The sequence below is a fragment of the Oncorhynchus masou genome, chromosome 9, assembly GCF_036934945.1.
Source record: "Oncorhynchus masou masou isolate Uvic2021 chromosome 9, UVic_Omas_1.1, whole genome shotgun sequence".
In the NCBI taxonomy this organism is placed as follows: domain Eukaryota; kingdom Metazoa; phylum Chordata; class Actinopteri; order Salmoniformes; family Salmonidae; genus Oncorhynchus; species Oncorhynchus masou.
Genome location: NC_088220.1, coordinates 6,959,973 through 6,980,126, shown reverse-complemented (window position 1 = coordinate 6,980,126; position 20,154 = coordinate 6,959,973). Strand labels below are relative to the sequence as shown.

The 20,154-nt window shown below is 45.4% G+C and overlaps 1 protein-coding gene across 2 annotated transcripts in view; it reads right to left on the bottom strand.

The window, feature by feature from the left end:
* Positions 1–20,154, bottom strand: part of LOC135545459 (tetraspanin-17) — a 56,103-nt gene that overhangs the window by 20,954 nt on the left and 14,995 nt on the right. For both annotated transcript variants that reach the window (XM_064973087.1, XM_064973088.1), the window contains exon 2: positions 5,621–5,671. In XM_064973087.1, coding sequence (XP_064829159.1) covers positions 5,621–5,671 — 51 coding nt within the window. The remainder of the gene's footprint in view (positions 1–5,620; positions 5,672–20,154) is intronic.

Genomic DNA, 20,154 nt, shown 5'->3' with positions numbered 1-20,154 from the left:
TAGAGATACTCTGAATGATCGGCTATGAAAAACCAACTCTCTAGAGACAGCAGGAGAGGTAGAGATACTCTGAATGATCGGCTATGAAAAACCAACTCTCTAGAGACAGCAGGAGAGGTAGAGATACTCTGAATGATCGGCTATGAAAAGCCAACTCTCTAGAGACAGCAGGAGAGGTAGAGATACTCTGAATGATCGGCTATGAAAAACCAACTCTCTAGAGACAGCAGGAGAGGTAGAGATACTCTGAATGATCGGCTATGAAAAACCAACTCTCTAGAGACGGCAGGAGAGGTAGAGATACTCTTAATGATCGGCTATGAAAAACCAAACTGACATTTACTCCTGAGGTGCTGACTTGCTGCACCCTCGACAACTACTGTATTATTATTATTTTACCATGCTGGTCATTTATGAACGTTTGAACATCTTGGCCATGTTCTGTTATAATCTCCACCCGGCACAGCCAGAAGAGGACTGGCCACCCCCCATAGCCTGGTTCCTCTCTAGGTTTCTTCCTAGGTTTTGGCCTTTCTAGGGAGTTTTTCCTAGCCACCATGCTTCTACACCCGCATTGCTTGCTGTTTGGGGTTTTAGGCTGGGTTTCTGTACAGCACTTTGAGATATCAGCTGATGTAAGAAGGGCTTTATAAATACATCTGATTGATTGATTGACATTGGAATTTGGCTGGAATTCTGAGCTCTAGTTTCTCCATTCTGTAGCCTTCTCAGGTGTTGTGTAATCCAAAAAAGAAACTGGGCCATGACCCTTGACCTCAACCTGAGGCTACGGCACCACAGAATCATCTATGGCACAGATTCCTCTTGTGATTCATATGATCCTTTTATGTTGTGGTTACACAGGAAACTGGAGACCTACAAAAAGCTCTTTGTTGTCAAGCTAACCTTGACCTACAAAATACTCTAATATGACTTAGATCTTATGCATGACTTAATGTATTGAGAAAAAGCAACCTGTTGGAACATGAATTCAGTATGAATCCGAACATCATCCTAACAGCATTACAAAACAGCAGACCGTTTCCACATTGGCAATTAACATCTTGACTGGTCCATTTCCAGCTAATTAATGACCTAATTGACCATTTAGGAATTGTTAACCTGTAACGAGGTTCTGAATGTATCCCACTTTCAACACATCACAGAACAACATCTTCTACCTGACCTTCAGTTCATTGGGATGGACAGAAAGAGAGAGGGGGGGTGTAGAGTGAGGGAGAAGAAAGAGAGAGGGGGTGTAGAGAGAGGGAGAAGAGAGAGGGAGGGTGTAGAGAGAGGGAGAAGAGAGAGAGGGGGGTGTAGAGAGAGGGAGAAGAGAGAGGGAGGGTGTAGAACGAGGGAGAAGAAAGAGAGAGGGGGTGTAGAGAGAGGGAGAAGAGAGAGGGGGGTGTAGCAAGAGGGAGAAGAAAGAGAGAGGGGTGTAGAGAGAGGGAGAAGAGAGAGGGGGTGTAGAGAGAGGGAGAAGAGAGAGGGGGGGTGTAGAGAGAGGGAGAAGAAAGAGAGAGGGGGTGTAGAGAGAGGGAGAAGAAAGAGAGAGGGGTGTAGCAAGAGGGAGAAGAGAGAGAGGGGGGTGTAGTGAGAGGGGGAAGAGAGCAAGGGGGGTGTAGCGAGGGGGAAGAGAGAGAGGGGGGTGTAGCGAGAGGGAGAAGAGAGAGAGGATGGTGTAGAGAGAGGGAGGGGAGAGAGGGGGGTGTGGAGAGAGGGAGAAGAGAGAGGAATGGGGTGTAGCGAGAAGGAAAAGAGAGAGAGGGGGGTGTAGAGCGAGGGAGAAGAGAGGGGGGGGGTGTAGAGAGAGGGAGAAGAAAGAGAGGGAGAAGAGAGAGAGGGGGGTGTAGAGAGAGGGAGAAGAAAGAGAGGGAGAAGAGAGAGAGGGGGTGTAGAGAGAGGGAGAAGAGAGAGAGGGAGAAGAGAGAGAGGGGGGTGTAGCGAGAGGGAGAAGAGAGAAGGGTTGTAGAGAGAGGGAGAAGAGAGAGAGGTTGTAGAGAGGGAGAAGAGAGAAGGGTTGTAGAGAGAGGGAGAAGAGAGAGAGGTTGTAGAGAGAGGGAGAAGAGAGAGGGGTTGTAGAGAGAGGGAGAAGAGAGAGAGGTTGTAGAGAGAGGGAGAAGAGAGAGAGGTTGTAGAGAGAGGGAGAAGAGAGAAGGGTTGTAGAGAGAGGGAGAAGAGAGAGAGGTTGTAGAGAGAGGGAGAAGAGAGAGGGGTTGTAGAGAGAGGTTGTAGAGAGAGGGAGAAGAGAGGGGTTGAAGAGAGAGGGGTTGTAGAGAGAGGGAGAAGAGAGAGGGGTTGAAGAGAGAGGGGTTGTAGAGAGAGGTTGTAGAGAGAGGGAGAAGAGAGAGGTGTAGAGTGTGGGAGAAGAGAGAGAGGGGGTGTAGAGCGAGGGAGAAGAGAGAGAGAGGGGTGTGTACAGAGAGGGTGGGGAGATGGCAAGAGAGAGGTGGGTGTAGAGAGAAGGAGAAGATTGAGAGAGCGAGAGGTGAAGGTAGAGATAGACAGAGAGAGCAGAGGACAGAAAGAGAGACTGAGGTTAGAGACAGAGAGGGGCAAAGATATGTTATTACCCAGACTGACATTAAAATATGTCATCTAATCTGTAGTTATCTGCTGTCAGACATACCGTGTCCTAGATACAAAGACATAACTAATGTCTGATGGTGATCGCTGTCTCTCAAATGTAAAGCATATGGTTTCTCATTGTGGTAGTGGGTGGTGGTATTGGTTGTTGTGCGAGGGTCCGGTACACACAATGACAATTCCCCATATTTTAAAAGTAATGTCATTGTAATCTAAATGTAAAATTAGACTTTTCTATTTAGCCAGCCGTAGCTGTTAACTGACAAGGTTCTTTATTATTGAGGGAAATCAGGGTAAAGTCACAGTGCTGGGCTGAACGGAGGTCAGGGTAAAGTCACAGTGCTGGGCTGAAGGGAGGTCAGGGTAAAGTCACAGTGTTGAAGGGAGGTCAGGGTAAAGTCACAGTGCTGAAGGGAGGTCAGGGTAAAGTCACAGTGCTGGGCTGAACGGAGGTCAGGGTAAAGTCACAGTGCTGGGCTGAAGGGAGGTCAGGGTAAAGTCACAGTGTTGAAGGGAGGTCAGGGTAAAGTCACAGTGCTGGGCTGAACGGAGGTCAGGGTAAAGTCACAGTGCTGGGCTGAAGGGAGGTCAGGGTAAAGTCACAGTGTTGAAGGGAGGTCAGGGTAAAGTCACAGTGCTGAAGGGAGGTCAGGGTAAAGTCACAGTGCTGGGCTGAACGGAGGTCAGGGTAAAGTCACAGTGCTGGGCTGAAGGGAGGTCAGGGTAAAGTCACAGTGTTGAAGGGAGGTCAGGGTAAAGTCACAGTGCTGGGCTGAACGGAGGTCAGGGTAAAGTCACAGTGCTGGGCTGAACGGAGGTCAGGGTAAAGTCACAGTGTTGAAGGGAGGTCAGGGTAAAGTCACAGTGCTGGGCTGAACGGAGGTCAGGGTAAAGTCACAGTGCTGGGCTGAAGGGAGGTCAGGGTAAAGTCACAGTGCTGAAGGGAGGTCAGGGTAAAGTCACAGTGCTGAAGGGAGGTCAGGGTAAAGTCACAGTGCTGGGCTGAAGGGAGGTCAGGGTAAAGTCACAGTGTTGAAGGGAGGTCAGGGTAAAGTCACAGTGCTGGGCTGAACGGAGGTCAGGGTAATGTCACAGTGCTGGGCTGAACGGAGGTCAAGGTAAAGTCACAGTGCTGGGCTGAAGGGAGGTCAGGGTAAAGTCACAGTGCTGAAGGGAGGTCAGGGTAAAGTCACAGTGCTGAAGGGAGGTCAGGGTAAAGTCACAGTGCTGGGCTGAAGGGAGGTCAGGGTAAAGTCACAGTGCTGAAGGGAGGTCAGGGTAAAGTCACAGTGCTGAAGGGAGGTCAGGGTAAAGTCACAGTGCTGGGCTGAACGGAGGTCAGGGTAAAGTCACAGTGCTGGGCTGAACGGAGGTCAAGGTAAAGTCACAGTGCTGGGCTGAAGGGAGGTCAGGGTAAAGTCACAGTGCTGAAGGGAGGTCAGGGTAAAGTCACAGTGCTGAAGGGAGGTCAGGGTAAAGTCACAGTGCTGGGCTGAAGGGAGGTCAGGGTAAAGTCACAGTGCTGAAGGGAGGTCAGGGTAAAGTCACAGTGCTGAAGGGAGGTCAGGGTAAAGTCACAGTGCTGGGCTGAACGGAGGTCAGGGTAAAGTCACAGTGCTGAAGGGAGGTCAGGGTAAAGTCACAGTGCTGAACGGAGGTCAGGGTAAAGTCTGTATTTAACCCCCCAGGCTACCCTGACATCAGTACGTATTTAACCCCCCAGGCTACCCTGACATCAGTATGTATTTAACCCCCCAGGCTACCCTGACATCAGTACGTATTTAACCCCCCAGGCTACCCTGACATCAGTATGTATTTAACCCCCCAGGCTACCCTGACATCAGTACGTATTTAACCCCCCAGGCTACCCTGACATCAGTACGTATTTAACCTCCCAGGCTACCCTGACATCAGTAACCCCCCAGGCTACCCTGACATCAGTATGTATTTAACCCCCCAGGCTACCCTGACATCAGTACGTATTTAACCTCCCAGGCTACCCTGACATCAGTAACCCCCCAGGCTACCCTGACATCAGTATGTATTTAACCCCCCAGGCTACCCTGACATCAGTACGTATTTAACCCCCCAGGCTACCCTGACATCAGTATGTATTTAACCCTCCAGGCTACCCTGACATCAGTATGTATTTAACCCCCCAGGCTACCCTGACATCAGTATGTATTTAACCCCCCAGGCTACCCTGACTTCAGTATGTATTTAACCCCCCAGGCTACCCTGACATCAGTATGTATTTAACCCCCCAGGCTACCCTGACTTCAGTATGTATTTAACCCCCCAGGCTACCCTGACATCAGTACGTATTTAACCCCCCAGGCTACCCTGACATCAGTATGTATTTAACCCCCCAGGCTACCCTGACATCAGTACGTATTTAACCCCCCAGGCTACCCTGACATCAGTACGTATTTAACCTCCCAGGCTACCCTGACATCAGTAACCCCCCAGGCTACCCTGACATCAGTATGTATTTAACCCCCCAGGCTACCCTGACATCAGTACGTATTTAACCCCCCAGGCTACCCTGACATCAGTACGTATTTAACCCCCCAGGCTACCCTGACATCAGTACGTATTTAACCTCCCAGGCTACCCTGACATCAGTAACCCCCCAGGCTACCCTGACATCAGTATGTATTTAACCCCCCAGGCTACCCTGACATCAGTACGTATTTAACCCCCCAGGCTACCCTGACTTCAGTATGTATTTAACCCCCCAGGCTACCCTGACATCAGCATGCTATTCCCCCAATTCAAATAGCATCTACAGGTGCTCAGATAAGAGAGTTTCAACAATACCTTACACAGATCAATGCAAAATATTCACCAGAAAAGTCCGTTCGATCACGGTGAAAAATCTGACTTCTCTTCTGCTGTTAGCCAAACAACCAGAGAAAAGCAGCATGTTTGCTATTTATTTATTTTTTTAAAGATATTTTGTTTAGAATTTGGACTATCCGGATACCTGAAAAAATGTCATGACAATATTTGAATAATAAATGTTTCTTACCTTCTCGGCCCATGCCCACAGTCCTATGCCAAGGAAGGCTGCTCCCAGTAACTGTTGAATAAAACACAGAAACAGAAGGTTACCTGACATACAAAAACTACACCTATTCCATCAAAGTAAACTGACTGTACACATATACACTACAATTAGCAAAAAATGTTTGACACCTGCTCGTCAAACATTTCATTCTAAAATCATGGGCATTAATAAGGAGTTATTAATGGTCGCGCCCCCCACAGAGGCATTGTTATGCTGAAACAGGAAAGGGCCTTGCACAAACAGTTGCCACAAACTAGTCTAGAATGTCCTTGTATGTTGGGCACAGGTAGCATTCTCCTGGCATCTGCCAAACTCAGATTCGTCCATTGGATTGTCAGATGGTGAAGCATGATTCATCACTCCAGAGTCCAATGGCGGCGAGTTTTACACCACTCCAGCTGACACTTGGCATTGAGCATGGTGATCTAAGGCTTGTGTGTGGCTGCTCGGCCATGGAAACCCATTTCATGAAGCTCCAGACGAACAGTTCTCGAGCTGACGTTGCTCCAGAGGCAGTTTGGACCTCAGTAGTGAGTGTTACAACCGAATATAGAAGATTTTTACGCTCTTCAGCACTCGGCGGTCCTGTTATGTGAGGTTATGTGGCCTACCACTTCTCGCCTGAGTCGTTGTTGCTCCTACATGTTTGCACTTCATAATAACAGCACTTACAGTTGACCGGGGCAGGTCTAACAGGGAAGACATTTTGCAAACTGACTTGTTGGAAAGGTGGCATCCTATGATGGTGCAACGTTGAAGGTTACTGGGTTCTTCAGTAAGGCCATTCTACTGCCAATGTTTGTCTATGGAGATTGCATGGATGTGTGCTCGATTTTATACACTTGTCAGCAACGGGTGTGGCTGAAATAGACAAATACACTCATTTGAAGAGGTGTCCACATACTTTTGTATATTAGTTGTTAGCAGTTGACGTTACTCGTCAGTAACACAGACCACAAAGAAATTCAGAGGGAGACAAAAAGGTTTATTCAAAGAGAACAGTATAGTCAAGTAGAGTATAATTCAGTACCGTAGAGTTCAAAACAGTATAATAGAGTATAGCACAGTACCGTAGAGTTCAAAACAGTACAATAGAGTATAGTTCAGTACCGTAGAGTCCGATACAGTACAGTATAGTTCAGTACCGTAGAGTCCGATACAGTACAGTAGAGTATAGTTCAGTAAAGTAGAGTTTAATACAGTACAGTATAGTTCAGTACTGTAGAGTATAGTTCAGTACAAAAGGACATTAACGCTTGTCTGGTTGCCTGAGAAGCAGTTCACACAGATGTTCATTTGATGAAACCAATGCTGCATACATTGGTTGTAAAACAATCTCTGAAGCGCTCACAATTGGCCAGGATTCTCCTCTATTCAGTACTGGCCATGTAATTCTGACAAAGTAAAAAAATATTCTTAGAATAGTCTAATTGATAAGAAACTCCAATGCTGTCAAGATCTCCCCTGAACACTGAATATTTATAAATAGATAAACATCTCAGTTGGCTACCTCACCCACCTGGTTCACTGAATGAGGAATTATTTTTAAAAAGACATATCAAGCATTTGGTTGTAATGTCGCAGGGTGGCCAAACATCCTCCAGGAGAGATACTGGGTGAGCAGGGAGACCAACCACCCTCCAGGAGAGATACTGGGTGAGCAGGGAGACCAACCACCCTCCAGGAGAGATACTGGGTGAGCAGGGAGACCAACCACCCTCCAGGAGAGATACTGGGTGAGCAGGGAGACCAACCACCCTCCAGGAGAGATACTGGGTGAGCAGGGAGACCAACCACCCTCCAGGAGAGATACTGGGTGAGCAGGGAGACCAACCACCCTCCAGGAGAGATACTGGGTGAGCAGGGAGACCAACCAACCTGGTTGAGAGAATGCCAAGAGTGTGCAAAGCTGTCATCAAGGCAAATGGTGGCTACTTTGAAGAATACTCAAATCAACACTTTTTTGGTTACTAAGATTTTGGTTACTAAGGTTACTAAGATTTGATTTACATGATTTCATGTGTTATTTCATAGTTTTGGTGTCTTCACTATTATTCTACATTATTTACATTATTTATTTGAGGCTAAATGGATTTTTATTGATGTATTATATTAAGTTAAAATAAGTGTTCATTCAGTATTGTTGTAATTGTCATTATTACAAAAAAGAAAAAAACCTGGAATGAGTAGGCGTGTCCAAACTGTTGACTGGTACTGTACGTCTACGATAGGTTCAGATTTGGTCCAGTCTGTCAATATCCATTGGTGTCCAGTGTCGGTGCTCAGTGGGTGAGGATGCCGGTTACAGTGAATGGAAAGAGAGGGTGCTCATGGGTAGGTGTCAGTAAGAGCTGGGAGAGGTGACATTAACGAGAACGAGAGGTTGTTCAGTTGTTTTAAAAAGGGATCATTTTGGGAATGTGGCACTTTATCTAGAGTCAAATGAACTTGTGGATACCATTTATATTGACAAACCAAACAAACCAAAACAAAAGGCAAAGTCTTCTCATGCTTTGTTGATTTCAAAAAAGCTTTGATTTGACATGAGGGTCTGCTATACAAATTGATGGAAAGTGGCGTAGGGGGTAAAAGATACGACATTATAAAATCCATGTACACAAACAACAAGTGTGCGGTTAAAATTGGCAAAAAACAATTTCTTCACACAGGGTCGTGGGGTGAGACAGGGATGCAGCTTAAGCCCCACCCTCATCAGCATATACTTTGGCATGTTACTGATGGTAGGCTTTGTTACTTTGGTGCCAGCTCTCTGCAGGTCATTCACTAGGTCCCCCCCATGTGGTTCTGGAATTTTTGCTCACCGTTCTTGTGATCATTTTGACCCCACGGGGTGAGATATTGCGTGGAGCCCCAGATCGAGGGAGATTATAAGTGGTCTTGTATTTCTTCTATTTCCTAATAATTGTTCCCACAGTTGATTTCTTCAAACTAAGCTGCTTACCTATTGCAGATTCAGTCTTCCCAGCCTGGTGCAGGTCTACAATTTTGTTTCTGGTGTCCTTTGACAGCTCTTTGGTCTTGGCCATAGTGGAGTTTGGAGTGTGACTGTTTGAGGTTGTGGACAGGTGTCTTTTATACTGATAACACTTTCAAACAGGTGCCATTAATACAGGTAACGAGTGGAGGACAGAGGAGCCTCTTAAAGAAGAAGTTACAGGTCTGTGAGAGCCAGAAATCTTGCTTGTTTGTAGGTGACCAAATACTTATTTTCCACCATAATTTGCAAATAAATTCATTAAAAATCCTACAATGTGATTTTCTGATTAAAAAAATCTCATTTTGTCTGTCATAGTTGAAGTGTACCTACGATGAAAATTACAGGCCTCTCATCTTTTTAAGTGGGAGAACTTGCACAAATGGTGGCTGACTAAATACTTTTTTGCTCCACTATATCTTATAAAAAACAATCAATCATAATCACTAGTTATAACTACACATGGTTGTGGATATTACTCGTTTATCTAGCGTGTCCTGCGTTGCATATAATCGATGCAATGCTGGGGGATGATTTAACAAAAGCGCATTTGCGAAAAAAGCACAATCGTTGGACGACTGTACATAACCATAAACACCAATGCATTTATTAAAATCAATAAACAGAGTATATATTTTTAAACCTGCATATTTAGCTAAAATAAATCCAGGTTAGCAGGCAATATTAACCAGGTGAAATTGTGTCATTTCTCTTGCGTTCATTGCACGCAGAGTCAGGGTATATGCAACCGTTTGGGCAGCCTGGCTCATTGCGCACTAATTTACCAGAATTTTACATAATTAGGACATAACATTGAATGTTGTGTAATGTAACAACAATATATAGACTTACGTTTTGTTTTCGAAATGATAGTTTTCGAATTCGACCATATTAATGACCAAAGGCTCGTATTTCTGTGTGATATGTTATAATTAAGTCTATGATTTGATAGAGCAGTCTGACTGAGCTGTGGTAGGCAGCAGCAGGCTCGTAAGCATTCCTTCAAACAGCACTTTCGTGCGTTTTGCCAGCAGCTCTTCACAAGCACAGCGCTGTTTATGACTTCAAGCCTATCAGCCTAATGGCTGGTGTAACCGATGTGAAATGGCTAGCAAGTTAGCTGGGTGTGTGCTAATAGTGTTTCAAACGTCACTCGCTCTGAGACTTGGAGTAGTTATTCCCCTTGCTCTGCAAGGGCCGCGGCTGTTGTGGAGCGATGGGCAACGCTGCTTCGAATGTGGCTGTCGATGTGTTCCTGGTTCGAGCCCAGGTAGGAGCGAGGAGAGGGACGGAAGCTATACTGTTACACTGGCAATACTAAAGTGCCTATAAGAACATCCAATAGTCAAAGGTATATGAAATACAAATGATATAGAGTAGTCCTATAAATACTATATTAACTACAACCTAAAACTTCTTACCTGGGAATATTGAAGTCTCATGTTAAAAGGAACCACCAACTTTCATATGTTCTCATGTCCTGAGCAAGGAACTGAAACGTTAGCTTTCTTACATGGCACATATTGCACTTTTACTTCTCCAACACTTTGTTTTTGCATTATTTAAACCTAATTGAACATGTTTCATTATTTATTTGAGGCTAAATTGATTTTTATTGATGTATTATATTTAAGTTAAAATAAGTGTTCATTCAGTATTGTTGTAATTGTCATTATTACAAATAATTAAAAAAATAATAATATTAAATTTAAAAAAATTGGCAGATTAATCGGTATCGCCTTTTTTGGTCCTCCAATAATCTGTATCGGTGCTGAAAAATCAGAATCGGTCGACCTTTACTGGGTAGTACACCAGAGTGAGTCCAGGTGAGGTATTAGTTGGAACTAATCCAGTGAGATTAGCGAGATGGAAACGCTCACTCAACTGCTCTCTCTCTCTCTCCCTCTCGCGCTCTCTCCATCTCCCTCTCGCGCTCTCTCCATCTCCCTCTCTCTCTCTCCCCCTCCATCCATCTCTCCCCATCTCCACCTCTCTCTCCCCACCTCCACCTCTCCCTCCATCTCTCTCTCTCTCACCCTCCATCCATCTCTCCCCACCTCCACCTCTCCCCCCCCATCTCTCCACCTCTCCCCCCATCTCTCCACCCTCCCTCCCCCATCTCTCCACCTCCCCCCCCCATCTCTCCACCTCTCCCCCCATCTCTCCACCTCTCCCCCCCCATCTCTCCACCCCCCCCCCCCCATCTCTCCACCTCTCCCCCCCATCTCTCCACCCTCCCTCCCCCATCTCTCCACCTCTCCCCCCATCTCTCCACCTCTCCCCCCCATCTCTCCACCTCTCCCCCCATCTCTCCAGAGTATGAGTGTGTGTTAACCTCAGTTTACCCAACCTTAACCCTAGGCTACACAACCAGTCCCATGCTCATCTCAGTGCTTTAAATAAACTAGGGAAGGGCCTACATACTAGACACTTTCATCAACAGATGAATGAATGACCTTTCAAAGCCAACCACTTTCATTGGTTATATACTCTGCTGATGATACGACACACACACACACACACACACAAAAAGATTCACACATTCCCAATTCACCACATCTCATACTGTGTAATCAACGTAGGGCCTATCAAACGACTGGATGTGTTATCTGGGTTGCAACAAACCACACAACTGCCTTTCCCAGGGACTAGACTACATTAAGATATTTACAGAGTTGTATAATGTTATAGTAGAGACCTGATATTTTTTTACCTTTATTTTAGGCAAGTCAGTTAAGAACAAATTCTTATTTTCAATGACGGCCTAGGAACAGTGGGTTAACTGCCTGTTCAGGGGCAGAACGACAGATTTGTACCAGCTCGGAGATTCGAACTTGCTCTAACCACTAGGCTACCCTGCCGCCCCAGAGTTGTATAATGTTATAGTAGAGACCTGATATTTACAGAGTTGTATAATGTTATAGTGGAGACCTGATATTTACAGAGTTGTATAATGTTATAGTGGAGACCTGATATTTACAGAGTTGTATAATGTTATAGTGGAGACCTGATATTTACAGAGTTGTATAATGTTATAGTAGACACCTGATATTTACAGAGTTGTATAATGTTATAGTGGACACCTGATATTTACAGAGTTGTTTAATGTTATAGTGGAGACCTGATATGTACAGAGTTGTATAATGTTATAGTGGAGACCTGATATGTACAGAGTTGTATAATGTTATAGTGGAGACCTGATATTTACAGAGTTGTATAATGTTATAGTGGAGACCTGATATTTACAGAGTTGTATAATGTTATAGTGGAGACCTGATATTTACAGAGTTGTATAATGTTATAGTGGAGACCTGATATTTACAGAGTTGTATAATGTTATAGTGGAGACCTGATATTTACAGAGTTGTATAATGTTATAGTGGAGACCTGATATTTACAGAGTTGTATAATGTTATAGTAGACACCTGATATTTACAGAGTTGTATAATGTTATAGTGGAGACCTGATATTTATAGAGTTGTATAATGTTATAGTAGACACCTGATATTTACAGAGTTGTATAATGTTATAGTAGACACCTGATATTTACAGAGTTGTGTAATGTTAGAGACCTGATATGTACAGAGTTGTGTAATGTTAGAGACCTGATATGTACAGAGTTGTGTAATGTTAGAGACCTGATATGTACAGAGTTGTGTAATGATACAGTAGAGGCCATAAGGTTCATGCAGATAACATTCAGGCTGCTCAGAAACTCTGAGCCTCCATCTTCTTAACCATCTGGTAATTACAACCCTGTAAGGTTCGCAGAACATCTGAGAAGTGGAGTGAAAAACGTGATTAATTACGACGTGGATAAGAGACAGTCAGCTAATTATGTTTACAAGCTAGATTTGTGGTTCTTAACTGGTTTATCCTCGGCACCTAAAATACAATCTGGAGAAAACGCTTTATATTTACGCTACATTGATAGTAAATGTAGCAATTACATAACAACAAGGGAAAAACATTCTCACCTCTTTCATTGTCAATAATAAAATGTTGCCCATATTCTTGACGAAGAATATTAAACTCACTTGAGACCCAAAAAAATAAATCTACCAAAATGCCCTTGCCGATAGTTCTGTTTGAAGACAATTTGTTCAGAGATTGTAAATCATTTAATCGTAAATTAACAATTATACACACCAACTTCATCATTCAAACAAATGTTATGTTTTTACTTAAAAAAACGCGACCCACCAGCTGAGAATCGCTGAGCTAGACAGGTAGGTGTTATTTCTGGAAGTCAACAACTAGCCAAAATGACCATTAGAAAGAAATCTGGAGGCCTAGTAGGTCTCAAGTTAGCTCGCCTACTTCCTTATAGGTCGAGCAGTTAGCCTAGCAGCATATTGGATGACTGTCGTTCATATTCCATTCACCCAGTTCAATGTAACATTGAAAAGTTTAGGATACTAAATGATAGGTTGCTACAACCTAGACTACAAAAGGAGTTTCTATTGGACATAGTCAAAGATGTCCCGTCTCCTTCTGTTTAAGAAATATTTGCAATAAAAATCGGAGGAATGAATGCACCCCTGAAGCAACGCACACACAGTTCAAATCAAATAGTATTGGGGTTAGGGTTAGGGTCAGGGTTAGGGTTAGGGTCACATGCGCCGATTGCAACAGGTGGAGCCTCCACAGTGAAATGCTAACTTATGTCCCAACAAAGCAGAGTTGAAAAGAATGTACATTCTTTTCTGAGTTAAAAGGTAATAGTATAAAAATGACATGGCTATATACAGGGAGTACCAGGTAATAACATGGTTATATACAGGGAGGTAATAACATGGTTATATACAGGAAGTACCAGGTAATAACATGGTTATAAACAGGAAGTACCAGATAATAACATGGTTATATACAGGGAGGTAATAACATGGTTATATACAGGAAGTACCAGGTAATAACATGGTTATATACAGGGAGTAACAGGTAGTAACATGGCTATATACAGGGAGTATCAGGTAATAACATGGTTATATACAGGAAGTACCAGGTAATAACATGGTTATAAAAAAGGGAGTAACAGGTAATAACATGGCTATATACAGGAAGTACCAGGTAATAACATGGTTATATACAGGGAGTAACAGGTAGTAACATGGTTATATACAGGAAGTACCAGGTAATAACATGGTTATATACAGGGAGTACCAGGTAATAACATGGTTATATACAGGGAGTACCAGGTAATAACATGGTTATATACAGGGAGTACCAGGTAATAACATGGTTATATACAGGGAGTACCAGGTAATAACATGGTTATATACAGGGAGTACCAGGTAATAACATGGCTATATAATAATAATAATAATATATCCCATTTAGCAGACGCTTTTGTCCAAAGCGACTTACAAGTCGGCTGGGGCCACTACTTTTACATATGGGTGGCCCTAGCGGGAATCGAACCCACGACGCTTGGCGTTGCAAGCGCCATGCTCTACCGACTGAGCCACACAGAACTATATACAGGGAGTACCAGGTAATAACATGGTTATATACAGGGAGTACCAGGTAATAACATGGTTATATACAGTGAGTACCAGGTAATAACATGGCTATATACAGGGAGTACCAGGTAATAACATGGTTATATACAGTGAGTACCAGGTAATAACATGGTTATATACAGGGAGTACCAGGTAATAACATGGTTATATACAGGGAGTACCAGGTAATAACATGGTTATATACAGGGAGTACCAGGTAATAACATGGTTATATACAGGGAGTACCAGGTAATAACATGGTTATATACAGGGAGTACCAGGTAATAACATGGTTATATACAGGGAGTACCAGGTAATAACATGGCTATATACAGGGAGTACCAGGTAATAACATGGTTATATACAGTGAGTACCAGGTAATAACATGGTTATATACAGGGAGTACCAGGTAATAACATGATTATATACAGGGAGTACCAGGTAATAACATGGTTATATACAGGGAGTACCAGGTAGTAACATGGTTATATACAGGGAGTACCAGGTAGTAACATGGTTATATACAGGGAGTACCAGGTAATAACATGGCTATATACAGGGAGTACCAGGTAATAACATGGCTATATACAGGGAGTACCAGGTAATAACATGGCTATATACAGGGAGGACCAGGTAATAACATGGCTATATACAGGGAGTACCAGGTAATAACATGGCTATATACAGGGAGGACCAGTACCTAGTCAATGTTCAGGGGTACGAGGTAGTTGAGGTACATGTGGGAAGGGGTAAGTGACTAGGCAATCAGGACAGACAATAAAAAGAGTAGCAGCAGTGTATGAAAGACTGTCTATGTGTGAGTGTGTGTGTCGTCGAAATACATGTGTGTGTGTGTGTGTGTGTGTCACAGGAGGTTGGTGGCACCTTACTTGGGGAGGATGGGCTCGTGGTAATGGCTGGAGAGGAATTAGGGGAATGGTATGAAATGCATTAAAAAAATATGGTTTCCATGGATTTGACGCCATTCCAGACATTATTATGAACCGTCCTTCCCTTAGCAGACTCCACTGGTGTTGGAATGTCAGTCTACTGGTGTGGGTAGAGTCTAGTGAGTGTAGAGTCTAGTGAGTGTAGAGTCTAGTGAGTGTAGAGTCTAGTGAGCGCGTGGGTAGAGTCTAGTGAGTGTAGAGTCTAGTGAGTGTGTGGGTGGAGTCTAGTGTGTGTAGAGTCTAGTGAGTGTGTGGGTAGAGTCTAGTGAGTGTAGAGTCTAGTGAGTGTAGAGTCTAGTGGGCGTGTGGGTAGAGTCTAGTGAGTGTAGAGTCTAGTGAGTGTAGAGTCTAGTGAGTGTAGAGTCTAGTGAGTGTAGAGTCTAGTGAGTGTAGAGTCTAGTGGGCGTGTGGGTAGAGTCTAGTGAGTGTAGAGTCTAGTGAGTGTAGAGTCTAGTGAGTGTAGAGTCTAGTGAGTGTAGAGTCTAGTGTAGAGTCTAGTGAGTGTAGAGTCTAGTGAGTGTAGAGTCTAGTGAGTGTAGAGTCTAGTGAGTGTAGAGTCTAGTGAGTGTAGAGTCTAGTGAGTGTAGAGTCTAGTGTGGGTGGAGTCTAGTGAGTGTAGAGTCTAGTGTGGGTAGAGTCTAGTGAGTGTAGAGTCTAGTGGGCGTGTGGGTAGAGTCTAGTGAGTGTAGAGTCTAGTGAGTGTAGAGTCTAGTGGGCGTGTGGGTAGAGTCTAGTGAGTGTAGAGTCTAGTGAGTGTAGAGTCTAGTGAGTGTAGAGTCTAGTGAGTGTAGAGTCTAGTGAGTGTAGAGTCTAGTGAGTGTAGAGTCTAGTGAGTGTAGAGTCTAGTGAGTGTAGAGTCTAGTGGGCGTGTGGGTAGAGTCTAGTGAGTGTAGAGTCTAGTGAGTGTAGAGTCTAGTGAGTGTAGAGTCTAGTGAGTGTAGAGTCTAGTGAGTGTAGAGTCTAGTGAGTGTAGAGTCTAGTGAGTGTAGAGTCTAGTGAGTGTAGAGTCTAGTGAGTGTAGAGTCTAGTGTGGGTGGAGTCTAGTGAGTGTAGAGTCTAGTGTGGGTAGAGTCTAGTGAGTGTAGAGTCTAGTGGGCATGTGGGTAGAGTCTAGTGAGTGTAGAGTCTAGTGAGTGTAGAGTCTAGTGGGCGTGTGGGTAGAGTCTAGTGAGTGTAGAGTCTAGTGAGTGTAGAGTCTAGTGAGTGTAGAGTCTAGTGAGTGTAGAGTCTAGTGAGTGTAGAGTCTAGTGAGTGTAGAGTCTAGTGAGTGTAGAGTCTAGTGAGTGTAGAGTCTAGTGAGTGTAGAGTCTAGTGAGTGTAGAGTCTAGTGAGTGTAGAGTCTAGTGAGTGTAGAGTCTAGTGTGGGTAGAGTCTAGTGAGGGTAGAGTCTAGTGAGTGTAGAGTCTAGTGAGTGTAGAGTCTAGTGAGTGTAGAGTCTAGTGAGTGTAGAGTCTAGTGAGTGTAGAGTCTAGTGAGTGTAGAGTCTAGTGAGTGTAGAGTCTAGTGAGTGTAGAGTCTAGTGAGTGTAGAGTCTAGTGAGTGTAGAGTCTAGTGAGTGTAGAGTCTAGTGAGTGTAGAGTCTAGTGAGTGTAGAGTCTAGTGAGTGTAGAGTCTAGTGAGTGTAGAGTCTAGTGAGTGTAGAGTCTAGTGAGTGTAGAGTCTAGTGTGGGTGGAGTCTAGTGAGTGTAGAGTCTAGTGTGGGTAGAGTCTAGTGAGTGTAGAGTCTAGTGAGTGTAGAGTCTAGTGAGTGTAGAGTCTAGTGAGTGTAGAGTCTAGTGAGTGTAGAGTCTAGTGAGTGTAGAGTCTAGTGAGTGTAGAGTCTAGTGAGTGTAGAGTCTAGTGAGCGTGTGGGTAGAGTCTAGTGAGTGTAGAGTCTAGTGAGTGTAGAGTCTAGTGAGTGTAGAGTCTAGTGAGTGTAGAGTCTAGTGAGTGTAGAGTCTAGTGAGTGTAGAGTCTAGTGTGGGTGGAGTCTAGTGTGGGTGGAGTCTAGTGAGTGTAGAGTCTAGTGAGTGTAGAGTCTAGTGAGTGTAGAGTCTAGTGAGTGTAGAGTCTAGTGAGTGTAGAGTCTAGTGAGTGTAGAGTCTAGTGAGTGTAGAGTCTAGTGAGTGTAGAGTCTAGTGAGTGTAGAGTCTAGTGAGTGTAGAGTCTAGTGAGTGTAGAGTCTAGTGAGTGTAGAGTCTAGTGTGGGTGGAGTCTAGTGAGTGTAGAGTCTAGTGTGGGTAGAGTCTAGTGAATGTAGAGTCTAGTGAGTGTAGAGTCTAGTGAGTGTAGAGTCTAGTGAGTGTAGAGTCTAGTGAGTGTAGAGTCTAGTGAGTGTAGAGTCTAGTGAGTGTAGAGTCTAGTGAGTGTAGAGTCTAGTGAGTGTAGAGTCTAGTGAGTGTAGAGTCTAGTGTGGGTGGAGTCTAGTGTGGGTGGAGTCTAGTGAGTGTAGAGTCTAGTGTGGGTAGAGTCTAGTGAGTGTAGAGTCTAGTGAGTGTAGAGTCTAGTGAGTGTAGAGTCTAGTGAGTGTAGAGTCTAGTGAGTGTAGAGTCTAGTGAGTGTAGAGTCTAGTGAGTGTAGAGTCTAGTGAGTGTAGAGTCTAGTGAGTGTAGAGTCTAGTGAGCGTGTGGGTAGAGTCTAGTGAGTGTAGAGTCTAGTGAGTGTAGAGTCTAGTGAGCGTAGAGTCTAGTGAGCGTGTGGGTAGAGTCTAGTGAGCGTAGAGTCTAGTGAGCGTGTGGGTAGAGTCTAGTGAGCGTAGAGTCTAGTGAGCGTGTGGGTAGAGTCTAGTGAGCGTAGAGTCTAGTGAGCGTGTGGGTAGAGTCTAGTGAGCGTAGAGTCTAGTGAGCGTGTGGGTAGAGTCTAGTGAGCGTAGAGTCTAGTGAGCGTGTGGGTAGAGTCTAGTGAGCGTGTGGGTAGAGTCTAGTGAGCGTGTGGGTAGAGTCTAGTGAGCGTGTGGGTAGAGTCTAGTGAGCGTGTGGGTAGAGTCTAGTGAGCGTGTGGGTAGAGTCTAGTGAGCGTGTGGGTAGAGTCTAGTGAGCGTGTGGGTAGAGTCTAGTGAGCGTGTGGGTAGAGTCTAGTGAGCGTGTGGGTAGAGTCTAGTGAGCGTGTGGGTAGAGTCTAGTGAGCGTGTGGGTAGAGTCTAGTGAGCGTGTGGGTAGAGTCTAGTGAGCGTGTGGGTAGAGTCTAGTGAGCGTGTGGGTAGAGTCTAGTGAGCGTGTGGGTAGAGTCTAGTGAGCGTGTGGGTAGAGTCTAGTGAGCGTGTGGGTAGAGTCTAGTGAGCGTGTGGGTGGAGTCTAGTGAGCGTGTGGGTGGAGTCTAGTGAGCGTGTGGGTGGAGTCTAGTGAGCGTGTGGGTGGAGTCTAGTGAGCGTGTGGGTGGAGTCTAGTGAGCGTGTGGGTGGAGTCTAGTGAGCGTGTGGGTGGAGTCTAGTGAGCGTGTGGGTGGAGTCTAGTGAGCGTGTGGGTGGAGTCTAGTGAGCGTGTGTGTAGAGTCTAGTGAGCGTGTGGGTAGAGTCTAGTGAGCGTGTGGGTAGAGTCTAGTGAGCGTGTGGGTAGAGTCTAGTGAGCGTGTGGGTAGTCTAGTGAGCGTGTGGGTAGAGTCTAGTGAGCGTGTGGGTAGAGTCTAGTGAGAGTGTGGGTAGAGTCTAGTGAGCGTGTGGGTAGAGTCTAGTGAGCGTGTGGGTAGAGTCTAGTGAGCGTGTGGGTAGAGTCTAGTGAGCGTGTGGGTAGAGTCTAGTGAGCGTGTGGGTAGAGTCTAGTGAGCGTGTGGGTAGAGTCTAGTGAGAGTGTGGGTAGAGTCTAGTGAGCGTGTGGGTAGAGTCTAGTGAGCGTGTGGGTAGAGTCTAGTGAGCGTGTGGGTAGAGTCTAGTGAGCGTGTGGGTAGAGTCTAGTGAGCGTGTGGGTAGAGTCTAGTGAGCGTGTGGGTAGAGTCTAGTGAGCGTGTGGGTAGAGTCTAGTGAGCGTGTGGGTAGAGTCTAGTGAGCGTGTGGGTAGAGTCTAGTGAGCGTGTGGGTAGAGTCTAGTGAGCGTGTGGGTAGAGTCTAGTGAGCGTGTGGGTAGAGTCTAGTGAGCGTGTGGGTAGAGTCTAGTGAGCGTGTGGGTAGAGTCTAGTGAGCGTGTGGGTAGAGTCTAGTGAGCGTGTGGGTGGAGTCTAGTGAGCGTGTGGGTGGAGTCTAGTGAGCGTGTGGGTAGAGTCTAGTGAGCGTGTGTGTAGAGTAGTGAGCGTGTGGGTAGAGTCTAGTGAGCGTGTGGGTAGAGTCTAGTGAGCGTGTTGGTAGAGTCTAGTGAGCGTGTGGGTAGAGTCTAGTGAGCGTGTGGGTAGTCTAGTGAGCGTGTGGGTAGAGTCTAGTGAGCGTGTGGGTAGAGTCTAGTGAGAGTGTGGGTAGAGTCTAGTGAGCGTGTGGGTAGAGTCTAGTGAGCGTGTGGGTAGAGTCTAGTGAGCGTGTGGGTAGAGTCTAGTGAGCGTGTGGGTAGAGTCTAGTGAGCGTGTGGGTAGAGTCTAGTGAGCGTGTGGGTAGAGTCTAGTGAGCGTGTGGGTAGAGTCTAGTGAGCGTGTGGGTAGAGTCTAGTGAGCGTGTGGGTAGAGTCTAGTGAGCGTGTGGGTAGAGTCTAGTGAGCGTGTGGGTAGAGTCTAGTGAGCGTGTGCTTAGACTAGTGAGCGTGTGGGTAGAGTCTAGTGAGCGTGTGCGTAGAGTCTAGTGAGCGTGTGCGTAGAGTAGTGAGCGTGTGGGTAGAGTCTAGTGAGCGTGTGGGTAGAGGCTAGTGAGCGTGTGGGTAGAGTCTAGTGAGCGTGTGGGTAGAGTCTAGTGAGCGTGTGGGTAGAGTCTAGTGAGCGTGTGGGTAGAGTCTAGTGAGCGTGTGGGTAGAGTCTAGTGAGCGTGTGGGTAGAGTCTAGTGAGCGTGTGGGTAGAGTCTAGTGAGCATGTGGGTAGAGTCTAGTGAGCGTGTGGGTAGAGTCTAGTGAGCGTGTGGGTAGAGGCTAGTGAGCGTAGAGTCTAGTGAGCGTGTGGGTAGGGTCTAGTGAACGTGTGGGTAGAGTCTAGTGAGCGTGTGGGTAGAGGCTAGTGAGCGT